This window comes from Urocampus carinirostris, chromosome 7, assembly GCF_059441175.1.
Source record: "Urocampus carinirostris isolate Australia breed hairy pipefish chromosome 7, RoL_Ucar_1.0, whole genome shotgun sequence".
NCBI classification, from domain to species: Eukaryota; Metazoa; Chordata; class Actinopteri; order Syngnathiformes; family Syngnathidae; genus Urocampus; species Urocampus carinirostris.
The window spans coordinates 598,615-615,276 of NC_142355.1; the positions used below are offsets into that span (position 1 = coordinate 598,615).

The 16,662-nt window shown below is 44.3% G+C and overlaps 1 protein-coding gene across 1 annotated transcript; it reads left to right on the plus strand.

Annotated features, from left to right (window-relative positions):
- Positions 1–1,943: 1,943 nt before the first annotated feature.
- Positions 1,944–12,943, plus strand: fem1b (fem-1 homolog b). Its single transcript, XM_088339473.1, has 5 exons — positions 1,944–2,614; positions 4,916–5,339; positions 6,620–7,159; positions 10,110–10,433; positions 12,397–12,943. Exons 1-5 carry the CDS (start codon positions 2,364–2,366, stop codon positions 12,739–12,741), a joined length of 1,884 nt encoding a protein of 627 aa, XP_088195599.1. The 5' UTR covers positions 1,944–2,363; the 3' UTR covers positions 12,742–12,943.
- The last annotated feature ends 3,719 nt before the right edge of the window (positions 12,944–16,662 follow it).

The following is a 16,662-nucleotide window of genomic DNA, read 5'->3' on the forward strand; positions in this document are numbered from 1 at the left end:
AATATTCAACCATAAACAATTAAATCTATTTTTAACCATTTAGTCAAGTCAAGTCAATTTTATTTGTATAGCCCTTAATCACAAAGAGTCTCAAAGGGCTGCACAGGTTATTGCACAGACTATTATTACGGACTATTATTACACCATCCCCTGATCTGAAACCAACATGAGGGCAAGGAAAAACTCAAAAACCTCAACAAACTTTGAGAAGGGACCGCACATGTAGGGACCGCACATGTAGTAATCCCCCCTTTCAGGATGACCAGGCTGCAATGGATGTTGCAATTACAAATAATACACAGATATCGTCAACAAAAAATATAGGTTATTCATATGCTATGGAGTAGAAGTGAGTTTTAAGCTTAGATTTAAACATTTCCACTGAGGTAGTCTGTAGTCCGTACAGCCCAACACATTTATTTGTGGGAATTTTTTCAAAAATAGCTTTTTTTTAATACCATTTTAGTTTAGTGGGTAGTCTGCCTGCCCCTGGTTTAGTTGATTCCCCAAAAACAGAATGTAAAAAGATGGTTGAAAATCAAAAGCAATTTTGGGGTATGAGATAAATCACTTATGCGAACGCTCCAAAAACATGGTCACCCAACATTTTATAATCTCTGACAGCACTTATAGTTCACCTTACCTCTGCTCGAATCTGCAATAGCAGTGAACGTGCATACCCAGGGCGATGGCTCAGTATTTTTATTCATACTAATCTCAGCTTCAACCAGTACACAGTACTCTTTTCCTTTCTCCAAGTTGCAAATTGTATTATTTCTGTTTTCAGTTTGAAATTGCTCGCAATCGTTTTTGTATCAGTTAGCAGTTTTAAAAAGGTTTTCCGGAAACAATGGAGCAATTTCAAAACTCTTCTTTTTTTCAAACTTTGCCAGTTATTCAACCAAGTTATATTCTAAAACATTTAATGGCGATTAAAACATGTTTGAATCCATTTGGGCAAATTGTAAAACATTTTAATCCTTTTAGAAAACATTTGAAACCGTTAAAAAGTTACCCAAAAAAACGTTTAATGATTAGTTTTTTAAAAACTTCACTTTTTTTAACTATTTCAAAGGGTTAGCAATTCTAAACCCAATTCAAACAAAGTGTATGTCAAGTCATGTTTGTTTGTATAGCCCTTAATCATAAAGAGTCTCAAAGGGCTGCACAGATCAAAGTCTATTGCAAACTATTATTACAGATGAAATGAAATGATCTGCATTTCTATAGCGCTTTTCAAGTCAATGACTTCCCAAAGCGCTTTACAATTTCCCAATAGCGGCCTTGCAGCCATGTAAGGCGCTAACCAGCTTATTGGGGGTATTAGGGGTTCAGTGACTTACCCAAGGACATTTCGACATGTAACACGGACGAGCCGGGATTCGAACTGGGATCCCTTGATCCCAAGACGAGCTCTCTACCTCCTGAGCTACTGCCGCCCCAGACTATTATGACACCATTTCCTGATCTAAAACCTACATGAGGGCAGATAAGATGATGGCGGCGCGCATGGACGCAGCGGCTTACAGCTCTTCAGCTAATTTTCTAGTTCTTACCGTTCTCTTGTCTTTTTTGCTTTCTTTTCTGGACACATGCGTGGCCAATAATACCTATAATGGGGAGGAAGTTATACAATTGGCTCTGCGTCTAAATTTCGACTTTTTGGGCACTTTTCATACCACATTTGACATCCCGAAAATGATACAAAGAGATGCGGGATCTTTGTGGAGGGACAACCCACTTACCAAGCAGCGTAGGGATCGTAAAATTAAACATTTTTTGAAAAGCAATGACCATTTTAAAGCCGTTAAAAACGATATGTAAATGTTTAAGCATGCAGCAATTTTTGAACATATTTTAAAAACATGAATCATCTTTGAAAGCAGGCGGCATCCCCCAAGGAACTTTGCTAAGGAAGAAAGTTCCATTCGGACGTATTTTTGCGCCGCACTCGACTTCCGGAAACAAACGAAGGAGTCGAGCTAAAGTTTTGCTTTGTATTTTTTTCGGATGCAGCTTTTTTGAAATGTTATTTTTCTTTTCTTTTTTTAAATTAAGCACTCCAGAAATAAGGTTTAGCTTATTGGAACATGTTTTTGTTAATTTACTTTGAAGTGTTGTTGTAGCAGTTCCGAGCTAGCTTGTTAGCATCTATCCGAGCCGTCAGACGAACCACGGCAGCGGGGGGTGACGAACTCTCCCACCCGGGCAGCAGCGACGCGGAGTCTGCCGCCGTCACGGAGACGCCCCGCGGGGGACGTCCTCCCGGACACTCGGATGCCGCCTCCGGGTGGACATCGCGGGCGGCAATCACCGGCGAAGAGGCGGCGGAGGCGCTGGCGCAGGCTAGCTTCCGGGCCCGCATGGAGTCCCTGGCGGGCTACGTGCACAAGGCGGCCGGCGAAGGCCGCGTCCTGACGCTGGCGGCGCTGCTGCTCAACCACAGCGAGGCCGAGACGCGCTTCCTGCTGGCCGCCGTCAGCCAGCAGGCGGGCGGCCAACGCTCCACGCCGCTCATCGCCGCCGCCCGCAACGGACACGACAAAGTGGTCCGACTGCTGCTGGATCACTACCGCGTGGACACCGAGCAGACCGGCACCACGCGCTTCGACGGGTACCCGAAACAAGAAAAACATGTCCTATTCGTATAAAACGGGGCTTTCTAACCTGTTGCCCCACGAGGACACCTGAGGTGCCCGCGGAGCCCTTCTGAAAACACCCCACCAGTACTGGGTCATTGTGATTTTCTAGTACAATGCTAGTATTTAGTGATGGAGTCAAATGAATCCTACTTCCTACTCGTCTTTTTCCTTCTCTTTCTTTTTTCCCTTCTATCTCTCTCATTCTCGGTCTCCCTTTCTTTGTCTTCTTTCTATTCCCAATAACTAACCCGGTAATAACATAGTAACTACATAGTAGTAACTGGTACAAGAAAAGTTCTTTTAGAAATGCTCATTAAACTGGGTGCTGCCCTTTGCTCTAATAAGTAGCAACAAGAAGCTCCACGCTTGAAAAGGGTTCTAGGCCCGTGAATTAAAAGAATAAGGCACTGCAGATGTAACGACCCTCAATCACGCCGACGCAAGAGTTCAAAGTCACTCAGTTTATCGCCTGCATTCGGTAAACAAAACCATACAAAAGTCAGGGCGTTTGTGCACGACTGCAATCATCTACAGCACGAGGTGATAGAACTGAAGGTACGGCAAGCGCAGAAGCCCATAAAGTGCCAAACGAAAAAGACGCCCGTGGCTTGCCAAATGAATGCGGTACCAGAATTTTAACAGTAATGCAACAATAACACAGATTTGGTGAGAATTCCAAATAACTCAAAACAATCAAAATTCAACTCTGACACAGGGGTTCCCAACGTGGTGCCTGTTGGCTACGGGTAGCTCCCCAAGACCATTTGGGTAGCCCGCAGACTAGTTACGTAGATAACTCCAGTCATGGGTCACTGCAATTCTCTGGAAAATCCAATTTATAACTGGCGTTACGTTTTGATGAACGACCGAGCGGGCGTTCATCCTACTTCTCGTAATTCCAACCCAGGAATAACAAGATCGCAGTATTGACATGGTATTATCATGATAAGTTTGCATTTTTGGAAATGTGTATCAAACTAGTGGCCATTTGCGCTAATCGGATCCAAAGAGTAGCTGAACGCTCCACCAGTAATAAGTCATAGTGACTTCTAGAAAATGTGATTATTAGTTTGCGTTAATGGCCAGCGCCAAAGGCTAAGGCTGCAAGATTGCGCTACGAAAGAGCGCCTGAGGCTAGCGTACCAGGCTGTCAAGATAGTACCACAGGTTAGGGCTGAATGGTAATGCTGCAAGCTTATGCTGCAGGCTAACGATATAATCTTTCTCCATTAGCTTATGCTGCGAGGTAGCAATGGAGGTGGATGCCGCAAGCTACATCTGTAGGCTAGTGCCACAGGTTTGTGTTCAAGATGGCACCGCAGAATAGCACAAGTTTGTGTCGCTGGCTAGCGCTGCAAGCTTGTTCGCAGCCTAACACTGCAGGCTAGCGTTCCAAGCTAGTGGCGAAAGATCATACTGCAGTAGAACACCCTAGGCTAGCGCCGGAGGCTAACAGTGAAGGCTCGCATCACAAGCTTACGCTGCAGGGTAGCAATTGAAGCTTGTGGCACAGCTTGCAAGCTACCTTTGCCGGCGATGCTTGTTTTTGTCCAAGATAGCACCGCGGAATAGCACCACAAGTTTGGGGTGCTTGATAGCGGCGCTAGCAAGGCAGCGCTGCAAGATAACTCTGTAGGCTAAAACCACAGGCTAGTGCATCAGAAGCTTACAACACGAGGTAGCAATGGAAGCTTGTGTCACAAGCTTGCAAGCTACGTCTGCCGTCTGCTTGTTTGTATCCATTATAGCGCCACAAGTTTGCGTCACCGGCAAGGGTTGCGAGCTATCAAGCTGGCGCCACAGGCAATCTATCCATCTATCTACCTTGGTCATATCCCTCAAGAGGGGTGACCGACAGCAAGACAAACACATACAATAAAAAGGGAAAAAGTTGCAAAAACACACAGCAAAATGTTTGGACCATCTCCAACCCAATTGCCCAAACACCCAAACAAGTTAGGCACCTCGGCACCTAAGTTGGTCATGCTTTCGTCCCTCCAGATGAATCGGGACACAAGAAAGCGGCCGTGTCACTCGGGTCAGGGGGACAACATTCTTTTGTCCCGACAGCTTTTACTGGTTTACCCCTGCGGCATCATATAGGTGCCCTGCCCACCCCTTAGAACGCGTCCAAACATCCCACTATCCTTTTACAACAGGATAGCGCTGCAAAACGGGGCCGCATGCTAGCGCTAGCCGTTCCTGTCGTGCGTTTTTGCGCGAAAGCGTTCCGTCAAAGTTTGCAAACCCGAGCGCTTTTCTCTTGTCTGCAGCTACGTGATCGACGGCGCCACGGCCTTGTGGTGCGCGTCGGGCGCGGGCCACATGGAGTCGGTGCGCCTGCTGGTGTCCCACGGGGCCAACGTCAACCACACCACCGTCACCGAGTCCACGCCGCTGCGTGCCGCCTGCTTCGACGGGCGCCTGGACATCGTTCGATTCCTGGTGGAGCACGGCGCCGACATGGCCATCACCAACAAGTACAACAACACTTGCTTGATGATCGCCGCGTACAAGGGCCACGCGGACGTGGTGCGCTTCCTGCTGGAGCGCGGCGCCGACCCGGACGCCGCCGCCCACTGCGGCGCCACCGCGCTCCACTTTGCCGCCGACGCCGGACACTTGCCCGTCGTGGCCCGGCTGGTCCGACACGGCGCCGCTATGGTGGCCAACAGGCACGGCATGACCCCCATCAAGGTATTTACGTCTTGGCGAGTCGGCACATCCGTTACCGGATTTTCTCGGGGCGCACACGAAAGTCTCCCATTTTCTTCAAATTGTGCGCTGCGCCCCGTGTCTCAGCTGAGGACACCGTGAGGCTGCTGTTCGCACTGGAGAACTTATTGCCCTTGAAAAGTGCTTGAATTTCGATCGATAGATAGTTCATTCATCCCTGCAGGGAAATTCACACTTCCAGCAGTCTCCTTCTGTTGAAAATAAAACAATAAGAAAGTAAAAGGAATAAATACATAAATAGCCACGAAAAAAAGTGTACAAACCCTGTGTTTAGTCAAACAGAACGCAGAACAAAAACATACCTGTCAAGCTGTACGTTTTTGCCGTACAAAGTACGTTTGTGATGCATTTTAAGACGCGTACGACGTACGAGAAAATCTGTACGGAAAAACGCAAAATTGTCAATGATGAATACCATCCGATATACACCGACTATCACGAAACGGCAAATCGATCGAGTCAAACGAGTTTGCCGCGGTAGCCTCTATCTCGGTATCGTTCTTTTCGTTTCAAACAAAGTGAGTGGTTTGATGCTACTGTGCGCTCGGTCTGCCGCCTCGGATTTCATGTGGTATTTATGTAGTGAAAGGAAGTCCGTCTCTTTTTAGAGAACCGGCTTTTCCGGCTCAACTTATTAAAGATAGCCAGTTCTCCAACGGCTCACTCGCTTTGATGCATTATATTACGAACGATGATGTTGTTTAAAGAAGTTAAGAAAAAAGGAAGTATAAAAGGAGAAAATGAAAAAAGGCAGGTTTGTGGTTATCCCTTTCATCAGTATATTACCAACAATAATGTATTGCCGAAAAAGAATGAATAATTTGAATCAGAAAATGTATTATTCTACTCAATTCTATTTACATGTATTTTTTCCTTCTACGGTGAACGTCCAAGCCACTTCATTTTTGAACCTTTTTGATAATAAACCTCATTCGTGTCGAGCAACTCGGTATCTCACAACAAAATATGAATTAACAATATATATGATATAACAAAACCCATTTACAATATAACACGTTAAACTACATAAATTAAAAAAAAATGGTGTACGCTTATCTTGTAAGGGAAAATACAACATTTTGTCAGGGCATGGAGCTGCGGAAGTTGACAGGTTACGCAAAAATGTAGCGAAACCGCGATACACGGAGGGATTGAAATGTGAATTTCCCTTCGGGGATGAACAAAGTATCTATCTATCTATCTATCGTACGCCAATGGACTTGACTCGGGGACTCGTTCAGGTGGCGGCGGAGAGCTGCAAGGAGGACGTGGTGGAGCTGCTACTAACGCACGGCGACTTCCGGCCGGCGCAGCGCGCGGAAGCCTTGGAGCTGCTGGGCGCCTCCTTCGCCAACGACCGCGAGAACTACGACCTGGCCAAGACCTACCGCTACCTGCGCGCCGCCATCGAGGAACGGGAAAAGGAAGGCGCGGCGGCGCCCGGCAAAGCGCCCGCCGCCGCCGCTTACGGCGCCCGCCCCGAGTGCGGCACGCTGGCGGAACTGGACGCCATCGCCGGGGATAGCGACGCGCTGCACATGGAAGGCCTGATGATCCGAGAACGCGTCCTGGGCGCCGACAGCGCCGAGGTCTCGCATCCCGTCATCTACCGCGGCGCCGTCTACGCCGACAACATGGAGTTCGAACGCTGCATCGCGTTGTGGCTGCACGCTTTGCGCCTGCGCCAACGGTGCCAGCGCGCCACGCACAAGGACCTGCTGCGATTGGCGCAAGTCTTCTCGCAGATGCTGCACCTCAAAGAGAGGCTGGACGCCGACGCGGTGAGTCCCGGGCGCTAACGGCAAACTAGGGCTGCACCGTGAACAGGATAAATAGGATTGAAAAATGCTCAATTTCATTAAAAAAGGAAAACATTAAAAAAAAAATACTTCCGTCCATTTTATTCCTAGCAGTGAGTGCCCTGGAGCTAGGGTCCGGGTGAAACCGGGCCAAATCTGGTGGTCCACCAGAAAACCTCAGATTAAAAACATTGATTTTCTACACAAAATAAGATTTAAAAAAACATTAAGAATTCATTTGAAACTATAAATAAATGAATATGAAAAGGTATACAATCATCTGTCATTTGCATGGGCATTACTTACATTAAAGGGACAACGTGTATTATTTGACCACTGGGCAGGTAACAAACGCTTAACAATGAAGAACGCGAAGATGAAAAAAAAAACTCCCACAAATGACCACAAATTCGACCCAAAAATAAACAAGGGAAAGGGGGGGGAAATTACCCAAATAAGACTCAAAAATACTTCCGTTATCTGCTCTGCTTATCCTCATCAGGGTCCTGAGGGTGCCAGAGCCTATCCCAGCTATCTTCAGGCAGTGGTGAGGGGACACCCTCGACTGCTTGCCTGCCAGTCACAGAGACAGACAATCGTTCATATGCTCATTCCCACCTAGGGACAATTGGGACCGGCTAATTAACCTGACATGCATGTCCGTTTGTTTTTTGAACGTGCGAGGAAACCCAAGTGCCCGGAGGAAACCCATGCAAGCACGGGGAGAACATGCAAACTCCGCACAGGAGGTTCCATCTCATGACCTCAGAACTGTGCTGCACACACGCTAACAACTCAGCTGCCGACTCAAAAATCGACAATACGACAAATACGTCATCTATAAAAAACACCCAGACCAAAACGGACCTTAAAAACAGACAAAAAAACGGCTAAAAGAACCAGATGCAACCAAAAAGCCATCCATAAAAGACCAAAAAAAAAACCTTCAAATTGCACCTTTAAACGATCAGAAAATGATCAGCCAAGACCAATAAAAGCCCCAAAACAACCGAAGAAATGACCCTAAAATAACAATCAAAAATCCATCCATCCATCCATTATCTGCGCCGCTTATCCTCAGCAGGGTCGCGGGGGTGCCGGAGCCCATCCCAGCCATCTCCGGGCAGTGGGCAGGGGACACTATGAACTGGTTGCCAGCCAGTCGCAGGGCACACAGGGACAGACAATTCGCTCGCTTATTCAGACCTAGGGACAATTCGGACCGGCCAATGAACCTGACAAGCATGTTTTTGGAAGGTGGGAGGAAACCGTAAAAGTCAAAAAATAAGTTCAATGACCAAGAACCAATAAAAGGCGAAATGCAGCCAAAACCAGTGCCGAAAAATGACAGAGACCAAAGGAAATGATGTCGGTAGCGCGTGCAGCGGGGACCAAACGTCGAGAGTGTTCCCTTTCGAAATAGACCAAAAGCCTCCGTATTCTCCAAGAAGGGCATCGGATTGACTTCGAGTAGGTCTTGGATTGGGATTTGAGGCCACTCGGACAGGCTTGTTAGAGAGATACCCAAATTCTAAAACATAGAAAATGTGATCAAATACGACATTTTTTGCACGATACCTATCTCAATATATGCAGTGTCTGAAATGACGTCTGCCTGGACGCCCGAGGCGTGCGTCTTTTACGTCGGGATTACAATTTCCCAAACTTCTCCGCCAGGTGGCCGACAACTTTTTCAAGGAAAAAAGAACAAAAGTTTTTGGTGAAGCATTCAGCAACTCTCTATTCCGATTTCGAAACCTTCGTTCGGTTTGGAAATATCGAAATTTCGGTTGGTTTGCAATTTGCGTACTCTGCAATCCAATCAAAAGCCTGCATCGAATAACTTTGTGCTTCCTGACTTTCTCGAGCGTTATAAGGTCATGCATTTGCATATCATTTTCCAAGGTAGACGTACAGAGAACACAAGAAAAATGGAGAAGTGGTTAGGAATCGAGCCAAAACCTCAGCCCCAGAAGAAAGATTCAAAAGAAGCTAACAAAATGGATGAAACATAAAGGTACATTAAAAGCATGGTGGAAAGAGGAGTTCACGTGGCTTGTAGGAGACGACGCAACGCAAAAATTGCATGAATGAAGAGGAGTCAATACAGGTACATACGGATGGCAGATGGAAAACAGCCACGTCATATACATGCAATCAATATTATAAGTCTCTATCTATGTACCTTGGTCATATCCCTCAAGAGGGGTGACCGACAGCAAGACAAACACATACAATAACGAAGAAAATAAAAGGGTCATCTTTCATCTTTGTTTCACTCGAGGCTAACGCATCAACCTTCCTTTTAGTCATCAGCCTTCCGATCTCTTTCTTCCACTCGGTCGCTCTACTTCCACATCCTCTCACATTTAGTGACCCGAGAAGTAGGGTTTGCGAGACCTTTCGGTCTCCCGCCCCCCTCTCTTTGCCTTGCTGTCTCTTAGGGAGTAATATTATAAGTAGATTTATAATAATAAACTTAATTTAAAAGTGTTGTTCTGTTCTATATTCTGATGATCAATCCTTAATACTTTTTTTTTTTGCGCTGAGTCGTGGGGCAGGAAACTTTTCAGATTTGCCTGTCCTGGTGTCTGATAACTTTTTCTCACGAGTTTCAGACACCGATATATGTCATAGGTATAATCCAATTATTTTCCGAGATAACGAATTCTGAAGGCGGTCCGTCTCTTCCTTGACTTCCCGAGCTGTGACGTCAGGAGAAGCGCACCAGCACCGGTGACGTCACAGCTCTAGGGGACATAAGGTCAAATTCCTCAAGATCTATGGCGCGTGAAATATATTGGGACATATCCGCATGATTGTGGGGAGGAAAACTGCCCGTCCTGTGTCAAATTGAAAGAAAAAAAAAAGGGGTCTTTTGGATCTATCGAAGGGGTCGGAATCGTAACGACGTCGATGGCATTGCCGGCAGGTGGAGCGGGTCCTGGAATGCGGCGCGCTGGAGATGGGTCGCAGCATGGCGCGCGCCCGTTCGGCCCCCGAGAGCGAACGAGCGCAGGCGGCGGCCAACTACGAGTCCAACGTCTTCACCTTCCTCTACTTGCTGTGCGTGGCCACCAAAACGCCGCGCGTGAACGAGCGCCAACGCGCCGCCATCAGCAAGCACGTCTACCACGTGCTGCGTCTGGACCCCAGAGCGCGCGACGGCGCCACCTTGCTGCACCTGGCCGTCAGTTCGGGGACGCCCGTCGACGACTTTCACACCAACGACGTCTGCGGCTTCCCCAACGCGCAGGTTGGCCACATTTACGTATCTCGTAAGGATCCGTCCGTCCGGGTTCTTCGGTGCCCGTACCGATGATTAGTATTCAGTGGAGACCGATAACTGTTTGTTATAAATTCCATTTCAACTTGAATAGCTTAAATGAGCTTTTACAGCGGTTAATAAAGTAGAATTTCAGCACATCTTTCACTTAAACCAAAAAGTAACGGTGCAAAAATAAGACTTAGCAGCAACACGCTTAAAGGTACCTACACTTAAATAGCTCCCTGATTTTTTTGTACAAGAAATGAATAAAAATGTCAATGTAACCAGCATGACTTTAATGAACTTAAAACAAAAAGTACGTGGACATTTCAATGGAGCTGGCATATTGATAGGTGTGGGCACTCCTGTTTTAGAGCCCGATTGACCAACTCATGTCATGGTAATAGCTCATCATTCAGCCTTTCACTTTAGGGCTTGATTGACAAACTAAAGTTATGATAAGAGCTAATATATCAGTCTCCAGCGAAACATGCTTAAATGATTAACTACACATTTGACGCAATCTCGACAACAAATTTTATTCAAATAAGTGGGCAGATCAAAATGGCTGAGCTTTTCGCCTATTGGTTGAACAACAAGTGCACTGATCATCACTGATCAACCGATAGGTGAAAACCTCAGCTATTTTGAGCCGCCCCCTCAATTGAATATAATTTTGATATGACCAAATACACAATAAATTATCATAAAAACAGAAAAAAGATGCACGTCAAAACAAAATAATCCAAAAATAAACAACAAATGACACAAAGATGCAAAACAAAATACATGGCAAATTACTTGACGAGATACACTACAAAATACACGACTGAATACTCAACAAAATACACTATAAGATACACGACAGAATACCAACAAAAAAATGCACCGCACAACAAGATACACAATTAAATACTCAAAAATATACAGTGCACAAAAAAAGACACTTGAAAATACACGAAAATAAACACAGCATAGAAAACACACAAAAATGATACACTACAAAACGAGCTTCACAACAAAAGGCACAACAAAATACGTAAAAATGGACACTGCATACAAAATACACAAAAAGTATACACTACCCAACAAGATATGCGACTAAATACGAAACAAAATTTAAAAAAAAAAGATGCACAAGAAAATACAGGACAAAATGATACACCACAGAATACTTGACATTACACAAAACATTCATTGACATTATACACAAAAAATATACACCATATAACAAGATACTCGACAAATTACACAAAAAGATACATGACAAAATACAAAAAAGACAAAAAGATGCACAAGAAAATACACGACAAAATGATACACAAGTGTGAGGTAGCCAAACGTTGAAGCAGAATTCATGTCAGTTTATAGCAGCCGATTGACACTAAAAGATCGTAGATCAACGATGGGAACGTTGCAAAATGGCACAAAGTATGTGATAGCAGCAAGATAGCAACGTTCTATCACTCATGGAAATGAGTTTTTTTTGGGATCGGCGCTGGTTTTCTTCTTTAAAGGAACTGATTTTTTTTTTTTAAATAGCCCTGGAAAGACCCTGCATTGATTTCCCGATGTGGCATGATGGCTCCTCCATACATGCACTTTGTTTCATCGGCTTCGCTAATTGTATTGTATTGATTTATTCAGCCGGTATAAACATGATATATACAAGAAATCATTTGACACGCGAACTCTCAATCATGATCATATAATGGATTTAAAAGAATAAAGTAAAAAGGATATTGTAGTGTATAATACAAGGTGATTATATAGAATACTTTCAAAAGTAAGAATATGTAAATAACAAGACTAGAGTAGAATAGGTCGTTGGCATAATGATACTATACATAATAACTTAATCGATTCCCTCCGTTCTTCCAGTTTGTCGGCGAAACGAAAGCGCGGCTTTCTGGGTTTTTTGCCTTTTTTGCCAAAGCTACCTTCTCTCCAGGTGAGCAAGCTCCTGCTGGAGTGCGGCGCCGGCGTGGACGCGGTGGACCTGGAAGGCAACACGCCGCTGCACGTCATCGTGCGCTACAACCGTCCCATCAGCGACTTCCTGACGCTGCACGCCGTCATCATCGGCCTGGTGGAGGCGGGCGCTCACACCGACCGCGCCAACCACCGCCAGGAGACGCCGCTGGACGCCAGCACCACCGGCGTGGCCGAGATCCTGCTCAAGTTGCAGATGAAGATCAGCCTCAAGTGCCTGGCCGCCAGGGCCGTCCGCCGGCACCGCCTCGCCTACCGGCGGCAGATTCCCGCCAGCCTGGAAGAGTTTGTGGATTTTCATTGACGCCGTCCTCCCCCGCCCCCGGGGGCCCTTCCCCTCCGAGCGGAAGTACGGGGGACGGATCCCGCCGTTCCTAGATAGCGATGCGGGAACGAAAAATGTATGCCGGAGAAAAGAAAAAAACACAAACCTCATGTTTAAATATACCACATCCGTGCGCTTCCTCCATGTTCTTATTAGAGCGGATGAGCTCTTGACCTGTCGGCCGTTACTGATCGAAGTACGCGGCAGAATAAAGGACAGAATAATAAACCGAAATCAATGACGATATACACGACAAAAACCATCAAAATATGTGAGAATAATTGACAAAATGAATGACAAAATAAGACAGGATGACTGATGAAATACACAACAAAATATAAACCAGAGTAAATGACAAGATGCAAGAAAAGACGACAAAATACACGAGAAATAAGGACACAAAATTCATGACAAGTTAAAGAACGCATACAAAAAACATGACAAAAGAAACATTAAAATACGTGACGATAAACAAAATGAATACAACAAAATACGACAGAATAACTAAATACACACCAAAATACTTTGACAAAAGAAATATTAAAATATGTGACGATACACAACAAAATAAATGACAAAATACAACAGAATCAATGACTAAATACACAACAATTATAAACCAGAGTAAATGACAAGATACAAGAAAAGACAACAAAATAGATGAGAAATAAGAACACAAAATTCAGGACAAATTCAAGAACGCATACAAAATACATGAAAGAGAAACCTTGAAATAGGTGATGATACACAACAAAACAAACGACTAAATACTATAGATTATATGACTAAATACACAACAAAATAGAACCCAAAATAACCACTAAGATTAATAAAAAAAAACATAATAAATGAGAAAATGCACAACAAAACACATCAAAATACGTGAGAATAATTGACAAAATGAATGACAAAATACGACAGAATAAATGACCAACAAAATAGAAATCTGAGTAAATGACAAGATACAAAAAAAGACAACAAAAATGAGAAATAAGGACACAAAATTCATGACAAATTAAAGAACGCATACAAAATACATGACAAAGAAACACTAAAATACGTGACAATAAACAACAAAATAAATGACAAAATACGACAGAATAAATGACTAAATACACAACAAAATATAAACCAAAATAACTGCTAAAATTAACGAAAAAAATACAAAATGAGAAAATACACGACAAAATGCGCAACAAAACACGACATAATACACGAGCCAAAAAACACAATTCGTGACGATACACGACAGGAGAAATGACCAAATAAACCACAAAATGAATGACGGAGTAAATGACACGTGACTGTACACAAAAATATAAATAACAAAATAGATGACGAGGTACACAATAACATACACGACAAAATGAAAGACAAAATGGATGACCATTCTGTACACAGCAAAATAAATGACAAAATGCATACATAGATGAATAAACTGCACTTCTGACGCATATTCAGTTTGAATGTGCTCACGTCATTCTTCGCCATCTATTTGTATCCATTTCTCGCTACGTCAGACGGCGTCGCTCCTCCGAGATGCCGAAAACAAAAGGAAAGCCATCGAGGCTCGAAGACGCTTTTAAAGACGGCTCCTAAAAATGAGATTGCTTTTTCATAACATCTTTGATGCCATAACTTGTACGCTTTATTTTACAAATGATAAAAAATGATGAATTCCTTGAATACGAATGCTGGGTTTGTGTCCGCTTTCTCCCGCGACCACCGGGTACACGTTGATATGCATTTCGAACATGACAACTTATGTTATTACAAGTACGCTCGGTCACTTACTTCACCGTCGGGTCAAATATAAATCCAATTACCGTATTTTCACAACTATAAGGCGCACCCCCCAAAAATATTTTGTCCTATATTTTCCATACATGAGGCGCACCAGACTATAAGGCTATAAAGTGGGAATGTCAACAAAAGTCAGATCGTTGAGTCAAACTTTTTAAACACTTAACATTTCGACGACTCTCAAAGAAGCAAATATGCATCTCGGACACGTACGGACGAGGAACGTTCAACTCTTGGGATTCAAAAAATCCCAACCATTTTTTAGTTTCTATTTTCTTTTTCGGCGGCAAAGTAAGAATTTCATTGTGCGGGGAAACGGGGTTCCTTACTGTCGACACTTTGAATTTAATTTCGAAATAGACTGGTCACAAAAACGTCAAAATCAGTCTGAAACAAGAAACTGGAAAATCGAAAGCCGGAGTAGCTCACCAAAGTCGTCTTGCAGCCGTCACGTTGAATCCTAATGGTCCTCTTACGTCCGTGAGTCTCGTAAATCCAACTGTGTCCAATATTGACACACTCCAAAAGACGCAATAATGCCGACAAATAAAAGAAAAAAATCCGCATCGATGGACGTTGCTCGTTGCTAGCTGTGTGTTTATTTCATAACTCCCGTTTACAAATACAGACTGGTTAAAAAAACCTCTTCAGGCCGTAGAGCAACCTAACTTGTGATTCACATCTTTTTCGGCCAATCGCAGGCTTTGTTTTGCCCCGCTTTAGCCTATGCGAGCCTGGAAATGCTAAAAAGGACCCGCCTCCTTTACCTTCGAATAACTTCAGCCAATGTGACCGATTCAAATGACAATTGACACATTGGCTAGGAAATGAAACGCCGGTGTATATATATCCCAGCATGCACCGCGGAGTACTTCTTCTACAGGAGAAAATCGAGTCGGCGACGCTTACCTTAGTTGCGAGACCTTGGAACTCGATATTGATCTATGTATAAGGCGTACCGTACTATAAGGCGCATGGTCAGCTTTTGAAAAATTTGCAGAACCAGCATGGGGCTTCGCAGGTATTTTTATAGAACCGCCTAGTCTAAATTGACTGTTGAAATTGATTTTTTATTTTTTGAATTCTTATGATTGCCCTAGCAGAGTGCCATATTTAATTTACAAGAGGTGCCCCAGACTCTTGAAGCGGCTAGGTGTCAGAGAGAGTCATTATTAAGACTCTTTGGTGGCTGTATTTACACAGATAAAATACATAGATTGTTAAAAACGACATCATGATAGCGGCTAAAAGTACTCACACGAGGCTTCCATGTTGGTTGAAAGAAGGGAAGAGAGAGAGCCCAAAGGGCGGGCGTGGTTTATTACACGTCAGTGAAAACATTACACACGTGAGCACGACTTCACAATAAAAGAATATAAGATTGATAAACGTACAGGAGATATAATTAGACTGATTATTGAAACGTTGTTTTATGTGTGTGTGTGTGAGAGAGAAAGATTGTTTTTGTATTTAGGAATATAAAAACAAGTTCTTTTCACTGAATTTCTGAGAGATTTACATCCAAAAGGGCCACCTTGACACAAGGGAGGATCCTCGAGAAGAAGGGAGAAGGTTGCCTGGCGGTGGAAAGAGGCTGTATGGATTCCAAAAGAAAGTTCTTGAGTTCTCCATCGAGCGATACAGAATCATCTCCCTCCTCGACGTCGAGAGAAAGATCATTTTCCACCATAGTCCCCCAGCGCGTGACGGTTCCAACTGAGGAATTCGTACATTGACCATTTTTGTTTGGCGCGTTGGATGAAGAAGCCCGACGGGCCGCATATAGCCCGTGAGCTGTCGTTTCCCCACCCTTGCTCTGGGTGCTCGGCACCCGCAAAGCTCTGAACCTTAAATTGCCGCTTAGTCAAATCCTATTTCTTTGGTCCTTTATCCCAAAAAAGGAGTGCAGAAGCCACCATCCCCTGATCTGAAACCGACATGCGGGCAAGGAAAAACTCAAAAACCCCAGTGTGAGAAAAATGAACCTTGAGAAGGGGCCTCACAAGTGACCATCCCTCTTCAAGGATGGCCAAATCCCAGAGATAAGAGGGGGGAAGTCCACGCAAACATTTTGATGTTAGTAAGAGGACCTTAAAG

Bases quoted from the DNA above. Each gene is read 5' to 3' on its own strand.
- fem1b (XM_088339473.1), top strand. From the start codon at position 2,364: ATGGAGTCCCTGGCGGGCTACGTGCACAAGGCGGCCGGCGAAGGCCGC. The intron at 5,340-6,619 runs GTATTTACGTCT...GGACTCGTTCAG, and splicing joins ACGGCATGACCCCCATCAAG to GTGGCGGCGGAGAGCTGCAA. The intron at 10,434-12,396 runs GTTGGCCACATT...CCTTCTCTCCAG, and splicing joins GCGGCTTCCCCAACGCGCAG to GTGAGCAAGCTCCTGCTGGA.